A 24,444-nucleotide genomic window follows, 5' to 3' on the forward strand; every position below is an offset into this window, starting at 1 on the left:
GGTGAACAGGTCTGGGCTCATTCTACACATTAGGACATGGCTGGAACATGTAGGGGGAGGAAAATACTTAGTTTTAAAGCAGTACTAAGTAACGTGTTTACCTTAATAAATCCTTTTCGTAGTCCCTGTGGGGGTAATACAAGTGTTTATGGGATGATTGGAGGGTCTTTCATCTCCCCCTGGTGTCTCTGGACAGAAAACCATGTTTGCAATTTGACTGCCACCGGTCCGAAGCAAGCAATACACACTAATGGAATCACGAAGAAGAAGCTAACATGCTAATGGGCAAAGCTAACTGCGGGCTAAGGTCACTTTAAACAGTATTTACAGCCAAGTTTGAGTGAAAAAAAAATATTTCCATTGTATAATTGGATGCACAGTAACCCTATCTCCCTTCGCCTTTCCTGTCAGCATCGTATTTACTCTCCAAGACAATTAATACGTTAAAAAATCGTAACTTGCTACTACACCTGCAGTTGCGCTTATGGCCTCTAGGGGGAAGAGTTACTTAGTACTGCTTTAACATTTTTAAACTCTGTATAGTCCTTTTAAGTGTATCCAGGTTGAATTACAGATGGCTTATTCAAAAAATATATCCACAATATATCCATAATCTCCTCTGATAAAAATCTTTGTATCTTATATATCAACAAAATAAAGTCATAGATTAAAACCATTGCTCCAGTATTTAGATTTTGTTGCTAAAATATAGGCAATTTTCTCAATTTTTATATATAAAGCACCTTATTTTTACATGAAAACAGAAGATGAGAGAAAACTTGCAATATTTACATCAGTTTTGTAAAGTTTTAAATGGATATCTTTAATCTGAATTATTCCCCCTGTATTCTCCTCCTGTGTCGGTCATAAAGCAGCCTCCGTCAGATTGTAAGCGTAAGCAATCCTGTGATATGTGACCGATATAAATCTTGTGGAGCTTCAGTCACCAACCGAGCTCTGATGGAGGGCTATTTATGTTTATGATGGCAAAAAAAAAAACATATGAATCACCCCTCCTTTAAGTGAAGCAGAAAGCCGTAGCGTGCCCCAGTGTGTGAACGCCCAGTGTGTGAACGCTTCCTGCTCCGGTCCAGTCACAGCGCTGGAGGCTGGAGGAGCCGTGGTCCCACCTGGCCCCGTCTGTCTGCAAAGTCTGGCATTGCACATCCAGTCTCATGTTCTGCCTCTGCGCTTGTCAAATATTTCTCTAATTTTCCCCGCCTTCCTCACCTCAGACATCTCCCGGTCGCACCATCTCTCTCATCTGCGAACCAATCTATCATAGTAATAGCTCATTTCGCATTCGGGAAGTGTTAAATTATATCTTGTCTTGATTTTTCTTCTTTCTTTTTTTTTTTTCCCTCCCTTTTTTTTCGGGCTCTTTCTTGTGCGCCCACGCCGCTGCCTCTGGCCAAGTCTCTCCAAACGAAATGTTAAAAGAAGCTGTAATTTTAGTTTTTGGAGAGGGTTTTTGGAGGCAAAGTCAGGCACCGATGGGACAATCTCCTTTTGTTATGCCGTTTGCCCTGCAGTCAGGCGCATGATGGTGTTAAGAGGTTGTTAAAAGATGCGCGGAGATTCTTTTCAAAGCAAGAAATCCACCAGCGTTTCGCAAAACATCACAATTCATAATGTGCTACATGAAATATGTATGTTCCCTGGGTCTGAATTAATCACTTTAACCAAAACGCTGCCAATATCGACCGATTCCGATCCCTGCCTTTCTTTGAAAATGCATCAGTGGAAAGCTCATTGACGAGTTATTCCACAATTTGGTATTTAGTCAGAATAGACCTGTGGGCTTAAAACTAATTTGTGCTTGGGGCTCTTTTATAACTTCAGAAATGAATATAAATTAGACTGAAACGTACTTTTAGAGGCTACAGTAGCTCAGTCAGTAGAACACATTTTGATACCAGCTTCCACCACTACATGAAGTGTGATATAAACTGAGACCACTTCATTAAAATGATCGATCAACTCGCTTCATATGTCATGGCGATGCATAAACAAGCAGCAACCTCACTCTCTCTTGTTACAGCAGTGTTTTTTCGTTTTCTGCGAGCGGCATTTGTAGTTTCCGCGTGTTTTACCGGATGCTTTTGTACAATTTTGCTGTGTTTTTGTGGAGGTTCAGTGGATTTTTTTCACTGTAGAGAGTATTGGACACTGAAGAGGCGCTACAGGAAACGAAAAAAGGGACAAATGAGGAGGTATCTGGGCAAGACTCACAGCTAAGCCACGCAAATCTTCCATCCCTACTAAATTGATTGTTCTGGCTAATGTTTGTTCACTGGAGGAATAGAGGGATTATATTCGCCTGCTGCACTTGAAAGACTGTTGTGGATCGGAGAGAGCTGCACAGTGGAAGGAGGAAGGACTTACTTACTTACTTACATACTTCCTTCCTTACTAACTAACTTCCTTCCTTCCTTTCTTCCTTTACTTCCTTTTCTTCCTTCCTTCCATCCTTATGTACTTGACTTACTTACATACTTCCTTCCTTACTAACTAACTTCCTTCCTTCCTTTACTTCCTTCCTTCCTTACTAACTAACGTCCTTCCTTCCTTTCTTCCTTTACTTCCTTTTCTTCCTTCCTTCCTTATGTACTTGACTTACTTACATACTTCCTTCCTTACTAACTAACTTCCTTCCTTCCTTTACTTCCTTCCTTCCTTCCTTACTACTAACTTCCTTTCTTCCTTTCTTCCTTTACTTCCTTTTCTTCCTTCCTTCCTTATGTACTTGACTTACTTACGTACTTGACTTACTTACATACTCCTTCCTTCCTTTACTTCCTTCCTTGCTTCCATCCTTACTAACTTCCTTCCTTCCTTCCTTTACTTCCTTCCTTCCTTCCATCCTTACTAACTTCCTTCCTTCCTTCCTTTGCTTCCTTCCTTCCTTCCATCCTTACTAACTTCCTTCCTTCCTTGCTTCCTTCCTTCCTTCCTTGCTTCCATCCTTACTAACTAACTAACTAACTTCCTTCCTTCCTTTACTTCCTTCCTTCCTTCCTTCCTTCCTTCCTTCCTTCCTTCCTTCCTTCCTTCCTTCCATCCTTACTTACTAACTTCCTTCCTTTCCTTCCTTCCTTCCTTCCTTCCTTCCTTCCTTCCTTCCTTCCTTCCATCCTTACTAACTTCCTTCCTTCCTTACTAACTAACTTCCTTCCTTCCTTTACTTCCTTCCTTCTTTCCATCCTTACTAACTTCCTTCCTTCCTTTACTTCCTTCCTTCCTTCCTTCCTTCCTTCCTTCCTTCCTTCCTTACTTACTTACTTACTTACTTACTTACTTACTTACTTACTTACTTACTTACTTACTTACTTACTTACTTACTTACTTACTTACTTACTTACTTACTTACTTACTTACTTACTTACTAACTTACTTACTGACTGTTTTGTGCTGCACTCTGTCCTTTCACACTCGCCCCGTGTTTAGCCACATCTGCCCTGGGGGTAGACTGACTCACTCACACACCATTCACTCAGGCGGCTGCTGGTGTTCCCTCACGCTCTCCCATCCAGGAACTAAATGACCCAATCAGCTTTCACATGATGGTACAGCAATAGCTTTGAAAGTGGTTTATTTCACACACAAGAACGCATCAAAGCAAACACATGTATCTGCTCCTCATTTCGTCTTATTTTGGATCAATCCAAGAAAAGGATGAAGAAAAATACATTTTCCTTCAGTATTCATTGATATTGGAACACAGAATGCATAGTTTAACCTCTTTACTCCCACCTGAACCGATCCCATTTTCTCCAGTTTGGCTTCACCCTAATCAAAAAGCTTCTTGGGAAAAAAGCACCAAAACAGCCACAAAAAATGAAAAAGAAAACAAGGATGTAAACGCAAAAAAATGTGACAAAAACTAAAAACAAAATGTGACAAAAACTCAGCAAAAATGTGACAAAAACTCAACAAAAATGTGACAAAAACTCAGCAAAAATGTGACAAAAACTCAACAAAAATGTGACAAAAACTCAGCAAAAATGTGACAAAAACTCAACCAAAAATGTGACAAAAATTCATCAAAAATGTGACAAAAACTCAGCAAAAATGTGACAAAAACTCAGCAAAAATGTGACAAAAACTCAGCAAAAATGTGACAAAAACTCAGCAAAAATGTGACAAAAACTCAACAAAAATGTGACAAAAACTCAACAAAAAAATTACAAAAAATCACTAAAAATGTGATAAAAACTCAACAAAAAAATTACAAAAACTCTAAGCTCTAAACTAAAAAAACAAAAAGGTGACACAACACAGCAACAATGCGAGGAAAAAGATCAGTTTTTGTTTTGGGTCTTAGCTTTCAAATGAGGTGTTACACAGACCTGGTTTCCACTTCTTCTTTTTATTATAAGATCAGCATCAGTCCAGTGACGTTTCTCCCAATATTTTATGGGAAAGGATCCAGCAAATATCTGGAATAATACATTTCAGTGCTTTACAAATTTAGTATCCCTCTATGACTGTTTAGGCTCCCCTTTGTTGTAGTAAAGAGGCAGAATTCCACGATTTAACCACAATTTCAACACTTGCAGATTACGGTCATTAACAAAAATACTACAATCTCACACGATGATTTTGTATAAAAAAAAACTCAATGCTTTTTATAGTGTGAGAGTAATTTGCATAAAACCACATTTGTACAGAAAAAAAAAACTGTAAAATTGTCAGAGAATAATAGACAATGCGAGATAGTGGAAGTGGGCCGGTGCCGCTGTTAAACAAAGTTGTCAGTTCACCAAAGGGAGGGGGAGGATCGCTTGTCTTCTCTTGGGGGAAACATGACAGCGATGGTGACACTTCCCAACATCCACGCTCACAAAAAAAAACACAAAAAAAACTCTCGGAAACTGTCTCGCCGAAGCGTGATGGGAGAGTGGGAGGTGCGCGACCCGCATTGTGTCACCTGTCAGGTAAACGCCGACACTCACAAAGGAACACGTGCCGGGACGGGCTTTTGCTTTTCCGCCGCTATAGTGTAGGTCCAAAAGGCAGGAGCGAGGAAGCTGTCAATCCCGTCTGTTATTGTGACAGGGGGGAGCCTGTGTGCGCTCGTATTGTTACGCACTGGAGTCGTTGAACAGCGGAGGGAGGTTTACTGGTGTTTGATGTGGGTTTTGTCATTTTACAGGAAAAAAAAAAAGTTATGAGGCAGACAAATGCTTACTGTATTTTACTGATCGATGCCTCTTCTAAGGAGTGGTTTGCCTGGGCCCCCCAAATGTTGTCTCCAAAACAAAATGGCCACACACTTTCCAAAACGGCTGTTCTGGTTTTACATTGAAATATAGATATCTATGTAAATCATTGGTGTTGGAAAGGTCTTGCAATTCAAAAACAGCAACACAATTTTGACAAAAAAGGAATGAAAAAGTGACTTAATTAAGCGATGAAAATGCAAACAAAAAGGCCACAAAAGAGTAGCAGAAAAGTGACAAAAACGAGATGGAAAAAGTGACAAAAAAGTGGTGAAAAACAGACCAAAAAAAGTGATAAAAACAGATAAAAAGTGGTGACAAAACGGACAAAAAAGTGATGAAAAAAGGACAAAAACGGATGAAAAATTGACTAAAAATGTTGAAAAAGTGACAAAAAGTGGTGAAAACTTATTAAAAAAGTGTTAAAAAACAGACAAAAAAGTGTTAAAACAGACAAAAAAGTGTTGAAAAACAGACAAAAAAGTGTTAAAACAGACAAAAAAGTGTTGAAAAACAGACAAAAAAGTGTTAAAACAGACAAAAAAGTGTTACAACAGACAAAAAAGTGTTGAAAAACAGACAAAAAAGTGTTGAAAAACAGACAAAAAAGTGTTAAAACAGACAAAAAAGTGTTAAAACAAAAACAGATGAAAAATTGAATAAAAACTGACAAAAAAGTGATGAAAAAGGATTAAAAAAATATGAAAAACTGACAGAAAAGTGTTGAAAATTTGACAAAAAACTGATGAAAAGTGACAAAATTGTGTGATGAAAATGCAACAGAAAATCCACGAAAAAGTGACGAAAACGAAACAAAAAAAGCAATGAAAATAAAATATAAAGACGCAACAATGCATTACACTGGCCTTTAGATTTGGGTAAAGCTGGACTGAAAAAATTGAAGAAGAATTTATATAGTGCCTTGTATCTACGTGACTTATGACTTAATGTTGCATTTTGTTTTTCATTCATCCTTTGACATTCAAAGCTTTTTCTTTTCTGGGACACTGTCGTTGCTTTGGCTGATGAACTATTGCATTGTTTGCAAAATCACACAAACCAACAATAGAAAAAACATTAAAAAAAAACGATCAAAAATCAGTCCTAATCGACATTTAAATGATTCAAACGTCAGTAAAACTTTGGTGTCGTTGTGCATAGGTTCACATCTCCAACATCGTGAGCTTTGTGCCCATGAAACGCATCACCTTCTTTACTTTTGCTCCGTCTTCCAATAACTTAAATAATTTCTCGCTCCATTAACTCTGTCTGCGACTTCGATTGTTCCAAACATCTATTTCCTGCGATCACTCAAGGTGCCGGAGCCCATTTTATAAACCACTCTCCCATAACAGCAGCGGCAGCGGCGGCATTCGCTCCACGGTCTGCTGTGTCGGAGCCAAATGAGTCAGATCACGACCGAGATGTCCACAGCGGCAAAACACTGTCGCACGATTGTTCTCAGATAAACCCCAGAATGCAGTCGCAGTTTGGTGACAGGAGTTTAGCACTGAGGGGGACAGAGTTTGTGCATAATTGTGGCTCACGAACATCTCTTTTGTAGATTGAAGTAACGTCTGTGTACGGAAAATATTCTTATCATGGGATGTTTTGTGTTTGTTGTATTATGTAATAAATATTAATTAAAAAGATATAGAACTACCTAACATCTTTAGCCCCGCCTGAAAAGAGCACATTTCCTCCAGTTTGGCTTTACCCAAATCTAAAAGCTTCTGGAAAAAACTAGCAAAATAACAAACACAAGACGAAAACAAAGATGAAAACAAAAAAGTGACAAAAATATGAAAAAGTAAAAAAAAAAAAAAGATGAAAAAATGACAAAAATATGATGAAAAAGTGAAATAAAAAATGATGAAAAAATGACAAAAAGTAACAAAAATATGATGAAAAAGTGGCAAAAATATGATGAAAAAGTGGCAAAAATATGATGAAAAAGTGACAAAAATATGACAAAAAGTTGATTAAAAAATTGAAAAAAATATGAAAAAAATATGAAAAAAGTAACAAAAAAATAACAAAAAAGTGGCAAAAAAGTGACAAAAATATGATGAAAAAGTGGCAAAAATATGATGATAAAGTGACAAAAATATGACAAAAAGTTGATAAAAAAAATGACAAAAATACGACAAAGAATTGACAAAAATGTGATAAAAAAAATGACAAAATGTGACAAAAAATGGACAAAAAATATATGAAAAAGTAACAAAAATGTACAAACATGACAAAAAAGTGACAAAAATTGATGAAAAAGTGACAAAACGTTGACATAAAAAATGACAAAAATATGATAAAGTGACAAATGTTTGACGAAAGTGTGACAAAAATGTGATGAAAACGCAACAAAAACTTCAAAAAGAGTAACAGAAAAGTGGCAACAAAGTGAGAAAAATCGATGAAAAGAAATGTCAAAAAAGTGACTACAACACGAAAAAAAATGCAGGGATAAAGATCAGTTTAAATGACTTTTGTAGGTCTTAGCTTTCAATTTAGGCGTTACACTGGCCTACAGGCTGCATGCTTTTAGATTTGGGTAAAGTTTAACTGGAGGAAATGCTCTTGGTTTAGGCGGGGGTTAAGAGGTGAATGGATCTGTAACATGTGCTTATACATGGGCATGAAAAGTCCCTTCTGTTCATTCTTGTTCATGTTTTCATTGATCAACAAAACCATTCATGTCATACTTATAGTCAACAATACAATGACAATGTAATGTAACCAGGTCCAATGAAAGCTATTTTAAAGCTGGGCAGGTGGGGCTGTGGTATCCAGACTTGCAGGCAACGCTCCTGCTGCGGCTGCCAGACCATTGTGCTTCAAGAAACATGAAAGAAAACAGGAATAGGGGTCAAAAATGCAGAAGGGGGATTTGTGTGGCTTTGTGCTGCTCACAGAGAGGGGCAGATCAGGCACTGTATAGGCATGGCTGTTGCTGAGGAAAGCTATGGTTACTTTTATAGTATTAATGATGAAACTTCTAGAGTTATCCTTTGGCGTTGAGAAACAGGAAGTGCAGGGGCTGCGATAAGACGGTGATTGAATCGGAAGCAGAGCAGACACGTAAAACTGGCCTCATCAGTTCCACATTAACGCCCTTGAAGCATCAGAAGCCGCACGAGTTCACCTGCAGTTCAGTCCGTCTGACCGCGGCGTGGACCTTTTTCACTCGCAAACATGTGACCCCGGGACAGGACTCTGAGCTTTCATGTCGGATTCCCAGTACTGTTCAAACACAGGCATGGCATTACGTTGGCTTTCATCTGGTAACATCATCAATAATAACTGTGAGGACAAAATGGAGGGGAATTTGGTTCTTTAATTGAAGTCACTGTGGGAAAAATGTTGGGCTGTGCTGAGGACTGGTGGGAAAATGTGGCACAACTGTACATGTGGTTAGAGCGCAGAGGTGGTGGAAGTAAGGCAGTCATTTAAATAATTAAGTAGGATGAGAAAAGAATAGACTTTAGCTTATAGCCTATAGGCCAGAGTAAAGCTGAGACCATAGTTTTAGTTCACCCCCTTTTTCCTTGCTTTTTAGTCGTGTTTTAGTCGTCTTTTCATTGAGCTATTGTTGCTTTTCTGCCACGTTTCCGCTGCTCCTTTGTGGCTCTTTTTTTGCTTTTTCATCACTTTTTAAATCAGGTTTTTGTTCTCTCTTTTGTTGAAAACAAAAAAGTGACAAAAATATGAAAAAGTGGCAACAAAAATTTGATGCAAAAAAATGACAAAAAGTGACAATAAATTGACAAAAAAAACCAACAAAAATTGATTAAAAAGAGACAAAAAATTGATGAAAATATGACAAAAAATTGATGAAAAAGTGACCAAAATTTTATGAAAAAGTGACAAAAAATGGATAAAAAAGTGACAAAAAATTGACGAAAAAGTGACAAAAAGTTGACGAAAAAGTGACAAAAAATTGACGAAAAAGGGACAAAAAATGGACGAAAAAGTGACAAAAATTGACGAAAAAGTGACAAAAAATTGACGAAAAAGTAACAAAAAATTGATGAAAAAGTGACAAAAAGTTGACAAAAATATGATATAGTGACAAAAATTTGATGAAAAAGCAACAAACACTGCAAAAAGGTTTTTGTTCTCTCTTTTGTTGTGTTTTTGGTCACCTTTTCTGTTGTATTTTCGTCCTTGTTTTAGCTGCTATTTTGACACTTTGTTCAAGAAGCTGTTAGATCTGGGTAAGAAAATGTGCTCGGGGAGGGGGTTAACCTCTTAACTCCCGCCTGAACCGAGAGCATTTTCTCCAGTTCAGCTTTACCCAAATCCTGTAGGCCAGTGTAACACCTCAAGCTAAGATCTAACAAAGCTCATCTAAATGGATCTTTTTCCTCCCGTCATCAGATTTTTTTTCCATTCTTTTTTTTTTTGGGGGGGGTATTCAACTCATTTTTTTCAGCTCACTTTTTTGTAATTTTTTTGGTAATTTTTTTGCAATTTTTTTGTCACATTTTTGTCAAATTTTTTGTCCTTTTTTGTCTTTTTTTGTCATTTTTTGGTCATTTTTTGGTCATTTTTTTGGTCATTTTTTTGGTCTTTTTTTGTCACATTTTTGTCGTTTTTTTGTCACTTTTTTGTCACATCTTCATCATTGTTTTCATCTCAGTTCTGTCGCCAATTTCACACCTTTTTTCCAGAAGCTTTTGGACTGGGGTAAAGCCAAACTGGAGAAAATGTGCTCGGTTCAGGTGGGAGTTAAGGGGTTAAAAGGTTAAAGGGACTAGCTGCAAATTAGCCATTTTATACTCACTACTGCCACGTCAGGTCATACGTGTAACTGCAGCTTCTATATTAACACTTAATTTTAACATTTTTAAACTCTGTATAGTCCCTTTAAGAAAGAAATAATACAGTTTTCTTGCTATTGGAAGTATTGGATACAACTACCACTTTTGCAAAGGTCGTCCAGGAAGTTTTCATTGTTGTGAAGCTTATAATCTTGGACTGGACTGAGTTGTTTGAGCTGAGGACGTTTCGCTATCATCCGCAAAAGCAAATGAGTCCTATAATAAACTCATGATCTCCCTTTCGGCAGGTACGACTATGTGGAGATCCACGATGGGAACTCAGAAACGGGCGACCTCTTGGGGAAGCACTGCAGCAACATCGCCCCTGCCCCGATCATCTCCTCCGGGCCGTCTATGCACATCAAGTTTGTGTCCGATTACGCACACCAGGGGGCAGGCTTCTCGCTACGCTACGAGATCTACAAAACAGGTAAATGACATAATTATCGCTCACTGGTTATCAGTAGGCCTCAGATGTCAGTGCTGTTTTATCTGCTTATTTTCTGCCATGCACCGTTCAAATATATCAATTTCAGCGAGACACGGCTAACTCTCCATAGGAATAAAACACAGACAGGAAACAGTCTTTACTCTCCACTGAAACCCGGAAGTTGCTAAGCAAAATCTGATTTTTGTTCGGTGCACAGAGCCTTTTTACGGTAGAGAAATTTGAATCATGCAACAAAAAGCTGTAAGATTCAAAGGCCCAATACCTGCTTTTTTTAAAATTACAAACAATGAAAGAGGAAGCCACTATTAAACGTTAGTGTGGTCCAAACTCATTAACTTTCCTCACATATTTTTAGTATCCCATAAAGTTTACGAATATAAAAACTTTATTGTCCACCAAGATAGAAATGTGTCTCTGGTATCACTTAAAGTCATGTGTAGCACAGTAAATGTGGTGATACATACTATGTTTTTGATGCTGCATGTTGATGTGTTTTAAAGGGATATTTCAGGATTTTTGACATAGGGCCTCATTTTCTCAGTGTTGTTGTTTTCTGTTTTCTGTATTAATTCATGCAGTCCTCATATTTGAAGAGTTTAGCGATGCTCGGCTAGTGCTAGGCTAGCGCATGTCTATGGCAACTAGTAGCCTGCATTAAAAACCTCTTCTAAATCATGGGGTCGTCCTCCAAACGTTGCCATATCTGATTTGTAGAAAGCTCCTTTGTGAATTCCACGTGTAGTAATGTCGGCCGCAGGTAAACAAACTACTGTAGATCCGGTAACCGAGCAGATCACTCCGCCGCTGCGTAGCTGACAACCAGGAAGCTGATGTTGCTCAAATATAAGTCCTTTTAAATGCAATATAGTTATATTTCAACAATCATTCAGTCAACACAGACATTTATATGGGTAGTCTGGTGTTATAAGTGATTTGCCTCAGGTGCACTGTGCTGTTTTTTAATGCAGGCTATTAGTTACCATAGACATGCACTAGCCTAGCACTAGCCTAGCACCACTAAACTCTTCAAATATAGAAAATATATACAAAAATAAATACTCTGGAGATCTAGGAAATGAAGCCCTATGTTAAAAATCCAGAAATATCCCTTTAAGGTGATACCAAAGACACATTTCTACCTTGGTTAATCTAATTATGAAGCATTTGTATCAATTTAATGAACTTACAGGCTAGTTTTCTTGCATTTCATGAGTGTTTTTCACCACAAACTTTGCTCCACTACTAGGAAAAAAAAATCAGGTATAGCGCCTTTAACAATTAATTTTCATATCTTTTATCGCCCCCCTAAAACCAAACGACTCCCGCGGCAGTTGTACGGCAGTAGTCGAGAGGTCTCACACCTGCTCCGGCCGGCCGTTGCTCTCTGTTTTACACACTCCATTCATAGTGCTAAGTCCACGCCTCATTACGTGTCCGGCCCCAGTCCCGTCTCTCTAGTGTCCCGTTCAGACGCGCTGCAGTCCCTCCCCGGAGACCTCTTTAGCCCATCCGAGCGGGACATCTCCTCCTTCACACCATTATAACGCCTTAATGTATGTGTGACCATTCCCCTTCATGCTACACGGGGTCAGGCCACAGCCGATTGAGATCAAGGGTAGACAGAGAGGGCCGCCATCTTGACTCACACCCCCCCCTCGCTGGAGCATTCCATAGATGCCCCTTTAATTGAGTCCCGGTTCACCCCCTCCTCGCCCCTCACACACAAACGTTTTTTTTTTTTTTACCCAGGGACAGGCAGGCACGGCTGGGGTTACTACCACAACACGCGCTGGTCGGCGTTTCTCACTTGCAAAGGCTGCGGGGTCCGCGGGGAATCGATGTTTAGATTTGAGGAAGTCCAAGCTCATCGGACCTTAAAACAACAGGGGTGTCAGTGTTCGCACCAGCGCTCTCCAGGGGGGGGCGAGGGGGTAACGCGAGACACGGGGCAGCGGGTGAAACAAAAGCCGGCGGCAATTAAAAAGCCATTAGTCATTGGTTATTTTGGTTTTGTGCCCCGTTTGAAGAAATACGCTGAAATTCAAAACATGCACATTAGGGTAATCCTCCGGCTGGGAATATCTCACCGAGATCCTGGCTGGAGATATCGCAGATGAACCCGGTGGCTTTTTGGATGGCAACAATCACGCCTGATTTCATTTTTGGATTAAGATCGTAGATTAGATTGGAAATCAAAGTCACAGTTATCACTACGCCTTGATCTGGTAAATCAGCCCAGATTGGTTGATTGGTCAGGTTTAAAGGAGGTTTTTTAACAGAGTTTGGGATCAAATGTTGTGAATGTCTGTTACCATAGAAACCTGCCATTTTCACAGGAACTGGTCATGGAAACCACAAAAATGCCTTTAGCAATCAGAGCCTGTTCCTGCAAAAACGCACATTAGTAGGGCTGCTCGATTATTGAAAAAATAATAATCACGATTATTTGTTGCCTTTAAAAAAAAGTCTATCTTTATTTTATTTGTTTATTAATCAAAACACTATGGTGATTTTTTATGTTTTCTGGACAGTCATAAAAGTACAAATGATTTCAAGTTTGCCCTGATTAAAGAGTGGTCCCTGTTTCACACCTGCCCCCTGCTGGCCAGCCCTCACACCTGCGCAAGTAAACTGAGCAGTGCGGCCTGATGACATCATCACACAGCAATGTTTGTCTGTCAGGCAAAAGCATGAGCCATGGCACGTGAAAAGTGAAGGGAAAATAATCCCAGCGGCCTGAAATAACGCAAGTCTACTTTGCAAAAAAAAAAAATGAAAAAGAAAAAAAAAAAAATGAAAAAAGAAATTGAAAAAAGAAAAAGAAAAAAAAATATTTATAATAGATTTTTTGCGATTATGCTAATTTTGTAATCGTTTACTGTTGTAATCGAAATCGTAATCGAATTTCACTTCTTTTAATTTATGCAATTGCACAGCCCTACACATTAGTTAGCCGTCGAGTCCCGGACCCGATTGAAATTGAGTATTCCACACCCATACAAATGAATAGGGAAGCTAACGTACGGGGAGGTATGTTTTGTCCTTTTCATGGCATTTATATAACTTATGTGGGTTCTTTATCATCAACACATTACAAAATTAAGTTTGTGTGGCCATTTGATGTGTATCCGACCACACAAAAAGCAGAAACGTTGTTGAATTTGATTTAGCATTTAGCTTCGAGGACACCTTTTAACGCTAATTTATATCTAAATTAAAATCTCAAAAGGCCTGTACATTTATTAATGATTTGTAACTAGGCTTTGACCTCACCCAAATGTGGTCGATGGGTTGACAACAGCGGAAAACATCTGGATCGTTCATCATTTGCGATGTTTGGTGGCTAATGCTAACGGCTATAGGAAAAATACATTGAGCAGGCTAACGGGCTCTGAAAAGTCTCTCGGACTAGCCTACTTTCTATCTCCTCCTTTTTTTAAATCTCTATAAACATTGACCACCATTAGCTGAAAGCAATAAGAGTTGTCAGCTGCCGGGTAAATACATCCAACACACAACAGCGTCTGAAAACTTTGATGTAAACAATAACTCCAGTGTATTATATGTTATAATCTCTATTGGTTTATTACCAGGAATCCCATACATCTTAGCGACTCAACAATAACAGATATCACATAACAGGTCAAACTTTCGATTTATTTCTATGTAAAGGCTATTCAAATATCATTGTTCTTTTAATTCTACTATATTCTTCAATAGCATTTTCGCCCGTGAGCAATATTTTTCATAAGGGTTCCTGAAGAAGCAGAAAAGACAGGAAAATATCCCACAGTTCACACATTGAGAGCACCGTAGATAATTTACCATGAAGCCTTCCCCTTCACGCTCTTCTTCGTCTCTCGCGCTCATTTCCTGTAAGCTTTCATTCATTAGAGGAATTCCAACGCGGACATATCCATTTGCATGCAGGTCATGACTCACGAGGATGTAGCTCAATAAGGAAGTACAGGATATGAGCAGACTTAGCGCGAGCCCATGCCATGTTTTTAAACGAGGAGGTATAGAAGGTAGAGACGAGATAGAAGGCAGTGGGAGAAAATATGCTTACTCGAGCGTGTCTTCTTATGACCTTTGTGCAGCCATCAACAATAGTAACCCCGTGGTCACGAGTTCAAGGATAATGGGCAAAACTCACATTCTCAAACATTTTGCACCTGTTCAGAAAAGATTTGAGACATTCACAATCCTACAACTTCACCAAAATCGAATAGTTCATAATCTGGAGACGGGTGTTGAATTCAAGCATTTTCTTAATTAGCTTAATGACCAATTTTGGAAAACAATGAGTACGACCTGGCCCTAATGCATAAACCAAGAAATCCCACTGGTTCTCAACTCGATGATCGGGCCCCAAAAGGGAGAAATGGAACTATTTTCAGTGCGTCTCAAGCATTTTTTCCAATGTATATAATAAATATGACCTGAGTCTGTGGGCGACTGTGTGTTTGATCATGATATCCACTTCCACACATTCATTTGACAGTGTTTAGCCTATTAACAGTCCTTATTGGGTCATGGCTTCGCATTGTACTGTATATGTTAACAGCTGGTCTAATATCCCACCAAATGTCTGGGATTCCATAATAATAACCCAGGATTAATGACTGAATGAGTTTGTTCACATAAAGGCATTTGGACACTAAGTTTGTTAGATAATTACATAGTGACTGGCGCCTTGCAGAGCTATTCCGTGGCTGTTTTCTCTCATTTGGTTTATATAATGGTACTTTATGGACAAGGTTTGAGCAGCAAACCTAATATGGCTGAAAACAGTACTGTTTTTTCTTTTATTTAAAGACTATTTACATTGTAGATTTTCACTGAAAGCACTCATTTAGGAATAAACACATATGGAATTATCCATTCATCCATTTTCTTCCACTTGTCCGTTGCCGGGTCGTGAAGTCACATTGCACCAGCCCCTTATGGCTCCTCCTGCAGGTGTTGGGTCCACGGGAGCACGGCCTCACGATTCTAACCGGGCCTGTTGGTCTCTCATAAGGGGCTTCTGAACCGCTCTTTGCCTGACCCGTCACCTAGGACCAGTTTGCCATGGGAGACCCCACCAGGGGCAGTAAACCCCCGACAACAGAGCTCCCAGGATCATTCGGGCGCTCAAACCCCTCCACCACGTTAAGGTGGCGCTTCCAGGAGTGGCAAGAGTTTTGAACAAAAAGTTGAAATAGATTCTTCGAAATGGTCTTTGTAGGCTCTCAGTCGTACAGGGGTTGTCCATCAATGGAGTACAGAAGATGACTCAAGAACCTTCATTGAAGATTCTTCAAACTTTTGCCATTTTCTCAATGGGTTTCACGATGTAGTCACCAGAAATGTGTTTTTACTTCACAGACTTTTGGAGACCGTTTCAGGTGACGACCTCCTGAAGCTCATTGAGAAAATGCTAAGAAAAAAGGGTGGCAATTTAAAATGTAATTTTGTTTCTTGCATAATTCCATTCATAGTTTAATGTCTGATGAAGGGCCAACACTGCTCGAAACGTTACATCATCCTATGGTGCTAATAAAATAACGCTTGGGCTCAAGCTGTGCAGAGTCATCTCCATTTTTTCATTTGTAAACTTTAAACTTTTTGCACGCTGCTTAGGACTGGACATGCGCGTTGATCTACCTCTTGTTCAATGAGAATCGTACATTATAAATTGCACTGAAAATAAAGAAAAGCTGATACAAAAAGGTGCTTTCAAACGCTTGACTCGTACTGTATATGAACATCCCGTCCCAAACTCTAGATATGCACCAACAATAGTCCACAAACCCCATTTTGAGAACCACACCTTCAGAAAAAAACACATCCACAACCTGCACAACCCTGTTATGAATGATCTGCTGTTTTCCCCGCTGTGCTGTAATAATGCTTCCTTTAGTTTTGGAGCCAGTGTGTGCATATATGTGGCGTTCGCGAGTCTTGGCTCCGCTGCAGTAATGATGAAGCCATTTGGATGGTTCAAGCTGTTGCCATACTGCTAACAAGATCTCGTTATGAGGGAAGGTGCGGCCGAGCGTCTGCTGTGTGGGAGACCGAATATGTGCGCTCGCGTTAAGGCTAGCGCCGTCTGATGCTGAACTCCACCAAACGCTCCTCTGTGTTCGACACGGCGAATAGAAAACAACAGCACACGGACGCTTTAATGACTATGTGCTGGATGTGGCGTTATTTTTCTGATGCCCAAACATGAATGGGTAAGATCTGTGTGAAGATTTAGTTCAAATACGCTGCCTTTCAGAACATGTTTGTAGAAGTCGACTTAACTACAGAGTCAGCAGTTTATAATCAACTTGCAATTACGTGTGTAGGGTTAGCAGGGTTTCCACAGAGCATCATTTAATGAATTGTGCCAGACTCAAGGCTTTAAATGTCATTAAAAGGCATTAAATTGGATTCAAACTGGCATTAAATCTAATTTTATTGGAAAATGATGACATTTCTCAATCGTTTTTACTGTATAAATTAATTGAATGCCAATATTGATATGTTTCCTTTTCTGTCCTCTGTTTGATGAAATGTTTGCAAATCCTGAGACATGAAATATGGACTGATTTTTCTGCGTTTGTAGCATTATAATACAGAACTTGGGCATTAACAAGCATTACATTTGACTTGCTTCTTCCTGTTTTAACCCTGGTTAGTTTTCATGTGTTATTATGTGTAGCCCTAGTATTAACATTGTTTAATTACATAAGAGCAAAGTTTACCCTCTTTTCTAAGATTTTGGGCTTTTCCTTCCCAGAACACAACAGCACGTTGTTGCACAACATTTTTCGACTGAGATGTTTTGGACATGCACAAGGGAGGAGGAGTGGATTTATGGGTTGCAAGATGCTTAATGTTCTCTATGACCATTTGGCCTAAAACTAAAATGTGGGGTAACTTGAAGGTGCAAAAGTTCCATTCAATTTTAGCCTTGCGTTCATCTTGGTTTAGCATATTCTGCTAACGACTATTTTAAATGAAAATGTGAGAATCTGATCGAAAAAGTTTGCTTCAAGGGGCTAGATGCAAGTTTGCCATTTTATGCTCACTACTGCCACCTCAGGTCATACATGTAACTGCAGCTTCTATATCAAGCTCGTGCATGACGGCACTTTAGACCCGAATTAACACCTTTTTGAGTGACAGTGCAGGATTTTAGAGGCAGTTGTGGTGAACAGGTCTGGGCTCATTCTACACATTAGGACATGGCTGGAACATGTAGGGGGATAAAAATACTTAGTTAACATTTTTAAACTCTGTATAGTCCCTTTAAAGGTGCAAAGGTTAATTTAAACTTTAGCCTTGTTTTCATCTTTTTCTACCGTATTTTGCTAATGATTGAAATAAAAAAATTGATAATCTGATAGAAAAAAGGTTTGCTTTAACCTCTTCACCCCCACTGAACCGACACACATTTACGCCAGTTTGGCTTTACCCAAATCTAAAAGCTTCTCGAAAAAAAAAGTGTCAAAACAGCAGCAAAAAGATATGAAAACGAGTATGAAAATGCATTGAAAAAAGACAAAAACGTGCTAAAAAAGTGACAAAAACATGTGATGAAAATGCAACAAAAAAGAGCAACAGAAAAGTGACAATAAAGCCACAAAGGAGCAACCAAAACACAGCAAAACAGGCGACAATAAAGCATCAAAAATGCAACAAAAAATGGTCCAACAACGTGAGGAAAAATCTTTTTTTTTCTGTTTTGTAGGTCTTTCAACTGAGGTGTTATAGTAAGTGAGCTCCAGTCGAGAAGCTTTTACATTTGGGTAAAGCGTAATAAGCGTAATAAGAGGTTAAACTCAATGATATAGTATTCAAGACAGTTTTAGAATATAATTTTCTTTTACATGGGAGCGCTTGTTCCTTTTATCCAAACAACGTTGCTGCCACGAAACCAGCCCCATCCCAGACATTAAGCATAAAAAAAACATCCCAAATGTTTATCACAAAAACAACTCCAGTGCCCCCGCTCTTAACGTCTGTGAAGTGAACTCGAAATAAAGCCAGTCTTTCACCGACTTCATAAATAACAAATCACTCTCACGCCCTGTCCATTTTGTCCCATTACCGCCGCCTCCTCTCCGATTGGCCGATGCGCCCCCCACGCCTCGCTGCACCGCGGGCTGTCAATGGCCCGCGCCCTCACATGACTTTTTGTTTACTACGACTGTTACTGTGGATACTGTAGTAAAATAAAGCGCCGGCCAATCGGGAGCGCGCAGACGCATGTGGGGGGGGACGTCCAATCGCGGGACGCCGTCTAGAGGCCCCAGCGCCCCCAGCTGTTATTGTGACCCAGAAGTCTACAGACACGGAAAGCACTGACTCATTCATACTGTGTCAGGCAAGATCAGGCTATTTAACAACATACGGCGGCAACCGGGCTATAATAAGTCACTACTACTACTACTACTACTACTACTACTATTACGCTTAAAGGGACAGAATGGAAATGTAGTGTAGTGTACATCACGATTAAGCCAATACAATGTGATAATGCAGGTGAATAGGGAGAGATATCAACTTGAAACTTGTGCTGTAGAATACTGGCATAAACATGAGGTAAAAATGTATTGCAGTTTTCTGTCATTTTATGTTTTCTTGTAAAAATAGACTTATAATGAAAAATGGCAGAATTTCCCCATATTTTTGGCGACACAATCTGAATAGTGAATCAAGCCAGTTCGAGCAGGTTTAAATTCATGATTTTATTTTGTTGACATATTGGTTTACAGAGCGGATTTTGGATATCTTGTTTAGTTTTAAAATATGCTGTTTATTAGTGGACAAATCCGTATGAAATCCACTTTCACCAAGTCAATAAATCAGGCTAGGATTAGAATTAGATATTGAAAATACCTCTGAAATTTTTTTTTTTTTAATATTGTTCAGTCCATGTGAAATCTGGTGAAGCTAATGTGATAAAATGGCTCTTGAAATGACAATTTCTTAAATACATCAGTGGAGAAACATTGATTTTTATTTTTTGTGGTTTTATCTAATTTTACATTTTTAAATTTGGATTGTTTTAATGTATTATTATTATTTTTATTATTATTATTATTTTTATTAAAGTATTTTATAGAATCTTTTTTTGTTGTTGCCGTGTTTATTATTAGCTTTTAATGTTAGATTGTCTTTTTTTTTCATTACTTTACTGTTTCTGGTTTAATGGCATGTTATTTTCTTGTGCAGCACTTTGGAGACTCTTGATTATGAATGTGCTATAGAAATAAAGTTGGATTGGTTGATTCAGTGCAATAATTAAACATAATAGTGAAGATTAGGCATTTCTTTTGTGAACGTTTATATGTTAAGAAACCAATTTGGCCTAAAACCTAAAGATTTTGTTCACTTAAGATAAATTTATAGGACCTTTCAAAAAGTATTCTCACAAAAGATCACTTTATTTACTAGCTCTGATATTGGTATTACATGTTTTATATACAAGTGACATCATTTTTACATCCATGTATAATTTGTCCATTTATTTACTAACAATACTCAGTTCCACATCATTATGAACATCCCTTTAATGCCTATATCGTTTTCCCAAAATAACCTCATACCATCGTCCCCCACTCTCCTGTATCTGGGCAGTTTTGGCTCCTTGTCCCGCGGCGTTTCTCTATGTGGAAATAATTGTGACAATCCGGCCAATAACGGCTGTGTTTATATTCCAACCGCTGCCTCCGGGCCACTTCCTGTCTCACTGCACATCGACTGCACAGGTCGACTAATCAGAGAGCGCGGTTCACTTATCGGACAAACCCCCCCCCCCCCCCACTGTTGACTGCGTTCAGGAAAGTGGATCCAGATTCAACTGAATGCATAGACATAAATACTGTAGCTCGTTGTCAATAATGGCATGTTTACAGAAGCCGAAAGGAAGGGGAGGAAACGCACGCCTTTGATGTCTCTGAATTTGGACTTCCAGAAATATGAAGTAACAAATATTCAAAATGTAAATGTGTAGTATTTATTATCATACTGGTTTAAATATGTGATAAAGTGTCATCTTATCTTATCTTATCTTATCTTATCTTAAAGGCCCTATACAGTACACCTGATTTTTCTTACTACAAAAAATGAAAAAGGAAGCCACGAGATTAAAATGTTGGCTTTGGTCAAAAATCATTCCTAACTTTCCTAACATATCCTTATTCTTTATAACTTTAAGGCACATTTTACAACTGGCAGAGTCACTTTTCAGAGTCACTGTCACAGAAATGCTACAAAACTCACCTGAAACCTCATCCAATTGATACAAATGTTTTAAAATGTGTGTTTTTCCCACAAATGCCTGAGTTTAACATTTTGTTGAGCTACTTGAACAAACAAATCAGGAACAAGAAAATCAGGTACAGTGCCTTTAAATTATAGTCACTCTCAAAAACTTTATACAGTTCCTTTTCCTTTACGCCAGTGTTTCACAACCTTTTTTGTCTTGCGGGCCCCGGGCACTGTTCAGTGGTACCCACAGGGGTCCCAATATTATGACCAAAACAACAGTGATGTGTACAGATTCAGATGGTTCTACACTGTTAGATGATATGATTGAAATGCCGCCTGGAAAAGGCTGAAAATGGTTCCACGGCCCACTTTTGGGTCCTGACACACGAGTAGTGGACCGCTGCTCTACACCAGGTATTCTCGACCGCTCTAAAACAGTTTCCATTTCCAAATAAAGCCAGAAACAGCACACAACAAGGTATAAACCATGGACGATGGGGACAAACTGGACAAAATCAGGAAGAAAGCCAGATTAAACACAGCAATAAAGTTCTAAAACTGAACAAAATGAGTTCTAAGGTCTCATATAGGACTTGGGCACTATCATACCCAGAGTTTTTGAAAGTCCAAGTCATCCATCCATCCATCCATCCATCCATCCATCCATCCATCCATCCATCCATCCATCCATCCATCCATCCATCCATCCATCCATCCATCCATCCATCCATCCATCCATCCATCCATCGATTTTCTTCCACTTGTCTGTTGACCTCATGGTTCTAACTGGGCCTGTTGGTCTCTCATAAGGGGCTTCTGAACCGTCACCTATGACCTGTTTGCTCTGGGAGACCCTACCAGAGGCACGAAGCTCCCGACTCTAGAGCTCCCAGGATCGTTCAGGTGCTCAAACCCCTCCACCACGTTAAGGTGGCGGTTCCAGAACGGGAACTCACTACCCATAGCCAGAAAAGTTGATAATCCACAGTTTCACCTTCAGGATTTTTAAGTTGAAACGGTAAAACAACGCTAAAACCCAGAGCTGATGAAGCCACTTGGATGTGAAACACTGTCAATCCCAAACACAGATTCCTTTGGCATCGCTTTGCCTCGGCGCTTCTACCAAATCCTGTAACTTTGTGTGAAACTTCAACACCAGCCAGGTCATATTTTCACTTTCTCCGAACGTTTCTATTATTGCCATCTGCCGGGCCAATCATCCCTGTGGTCCCTGGATCGGACTGAGGGCGCGCAGACCCATATAAAACGGATCACATTTGGCGTTCACACAGACGATAATGGATTTCTGAGAACGCTCAAACAAAGCAGACAGTGTGAGGAATTATGGCTTGAGTTTCGCCGCCATGCCAAAATCAAGAATGCATTTAATAACATTTCCTTGAGTTGCATCAGCGCAGTAATGGGTGAAGCTTGTCTTTGAGTAGATAGAGGGGCTGCTGTCCCGGGCCGCTGTACGATATCATGTGTCAGGAGTCAAATAGGCACTTTATAACGGAGGGAAGTCCCTGCTGTGACATTTCTATTGTATTGACTGAAGAACGCGGTGTTTTGGAACATTTTAGAGATGGTTCCGTTGTAAAAAAAAATATATATACCTGGATGTGCAGTTTGCTTCACTCAAGCAGATTAGATTAATCCTTTTGTTGGTTGTTTCTTCTTCCCCTCCTGAAGGGCGTCCAATCAATGCTTCCTTGATTTTGTTGCATAATTTGAAAGTGTCCTCTGCAAAGTCCACAAACCATCACCGATCTTATCTGTAATGCTTTCAAACTGTGTTAAATGGTGGCTTGTATTTTGTTATGTCTGGGTGATTCCCTCTGCTGCCAGCGGGGGGCGCTTCACATGACGTACAGCTCACTCAAAGGGCAGATTTTCTCTTCTAGTATATTTAATCGATTTAAGTTAGGTGCTGCCCTATAGCAGTGTTTCTGAACTGCTCGGTCTGGACCTAAAGTGGGCCTATCTTGACAGTAAGCCTTCCCAGAAAACATTTCTTCAACTATTTATCGATTGATAAAAGTACTGAAGCACTACCTCCTAACCCCCACCTTAACCGAGCACATCTTCTCCAGCTTTACCCAAATCTGAAGCTTCTTGACTGGAGAGCTTGCAGGCCAGAGTAACGCCTCATTTGAAAGCTAAGACCTGCAAAACTCATCTACGCTTCTTCCTTGTTTTTGTTATCACATTTTAGTTGTTTTGTTTGCATTTATAAGCATGTTTTAATTGCTTTTATGTCGCATTTTTTTCCACATTTTTGTCATTTTTTGTCATGTTTTTGTCACGTTTTTGTCACGTTTTTGTCACGCTTTTTGTTGCGTTTCGGTCATTTTTGTAGTGCTGTGATCAAGCCACAAAAATGTGATGGAAACAAAAAACAAAAACAACATAGTGAGGAAGAAGCTTAGTTGACTTGTGCCGGTCTTAGCTTTCAAATGAGGCGCTACACTGGCCTACAGGCTGTGAACTCCTGTCGAGAAGCTTTTCGATTTGGGTAAAGCCGAACTGGAGAAAATGTGCTGGGTTACGGCGGGGGTTAAGAGGATAATGAATAGTTTGAATAGTGTTAATTTCGTCGACTAAAATATCTAGTCTTAATTTTAGTCAAAGTGATATTTTTGACGACCAAAATTTGGACTAAAACTAAATTAAAAGTTTCTCATGAGACTAAAACTATGACTAAAATGTCCAGATATTTTAGTCGACTAAAATAAAACTAAATAAAAATGAAAGGGAGAGACTAAAATCATTCAAACTTCTATTGAGCGTCTGAAAGAGCCTCAGATCATGTAAATTCTCTGCCAAAGGATCAGCTCTGAGCTTTGTTCATGTGGAGCAGCTCCATGAAGCAGAGGAACAAGATTAAATATGATTATAATGAAGATTATCAATGCAAAGTCGACTAAATTTGTCCTAAATTCAGTCGACTAAATTTACTTGCAATTTTAGTCGAGTAAAACTAGACTAAAATTGAGGATCTTTTTTTGACTAAAACTAGAAATCGAATTACATTTTCGTCAAAAGACTAAAACTAAATTAAAATATGTTGTCAAAATTAACACTGCTCCGCCATTTTGTTTGACGCACCTCATCCTCAGGTACCACCGTGTGATTCTTTAGCTCCTGTTCTGTGTGAATGTGAGAACCACCGCCCTCAAGCGTGTGTACAAACCACAGTTATGTCCACTTTGAATCCCGCCGCACATTCAAATACATTTGCGCTTATATTACACATCCCCCTCAGTACCGACCCGGCTTGTATCGGACTATGGAAACCCGGCTTTATGCGAGACCGCGTGCCCAGATGGAAAATCCACTCTGTGGTCGCTCCGTGCTGACAAGTGCAGTGTGCGTGTGGCCTGGTGGCGTGTGGGGCCCGACAGTTTGTGGACCACTTCTCCGTATAAACCTGTGGGGCTGGAAGAAAGCGCTCATAATGATAGGTTAGCGCGCCTTAATAGCGCTATGGCACGAAAAGCACTTCTCAATTAACGCTAACGTGGCGGCTCCACCAGATCTCCCCCATGTGCAAAGACTTTACAGCAAATTAGGTTTGCTTTTGGGTTCCTATATGTCGCTTTCTGAGATGAGGAAAGGAGAAAGTAGTGTGGATTTGGCAATGATGATATGAATGCAATATTGCAAAAACTAATTCTTCATTAAATTGTGTCAAAACAGGACT

General features: G+C 39.3%; 1 protein-coding gene across 2 annotated transcripts in view; it reads left to right on the top strand.

Moving 5' to 3' along the window:
- The window catches only part of LOC306968102 (neuropilin-2-like), a 205,034-nt gene that overhangs the window by 46,817 nt on the left and 133,773 nt on the right, over window positions 1–24,444 (top strand). For both annotated transcript variants that reach the window (XM_079563393.1, XM_079563394.1), the window contains exon 3: window positions 10,291–10,472. In XM_079563393.1, coding sequence (XP_079419519.1) covers window positions 10,291–10,472 — 182 coding nt within the window. The remainder of the gene's footprint in view (window positions 1–10,290; window positions 10,473–24,444) is intronic.

This window comes from Gobius niger, assembly GCF_951799975.1.
Source record: "Gobius niger genome assembly, chromosome: 9".
In the NCBI taxonomy this organism is placed as follows: Eukaryota; Metazoa; Chordata; class Actinopteri; order Gobiiformes; family Gobiidae; genus Gobius; species Gobius niger.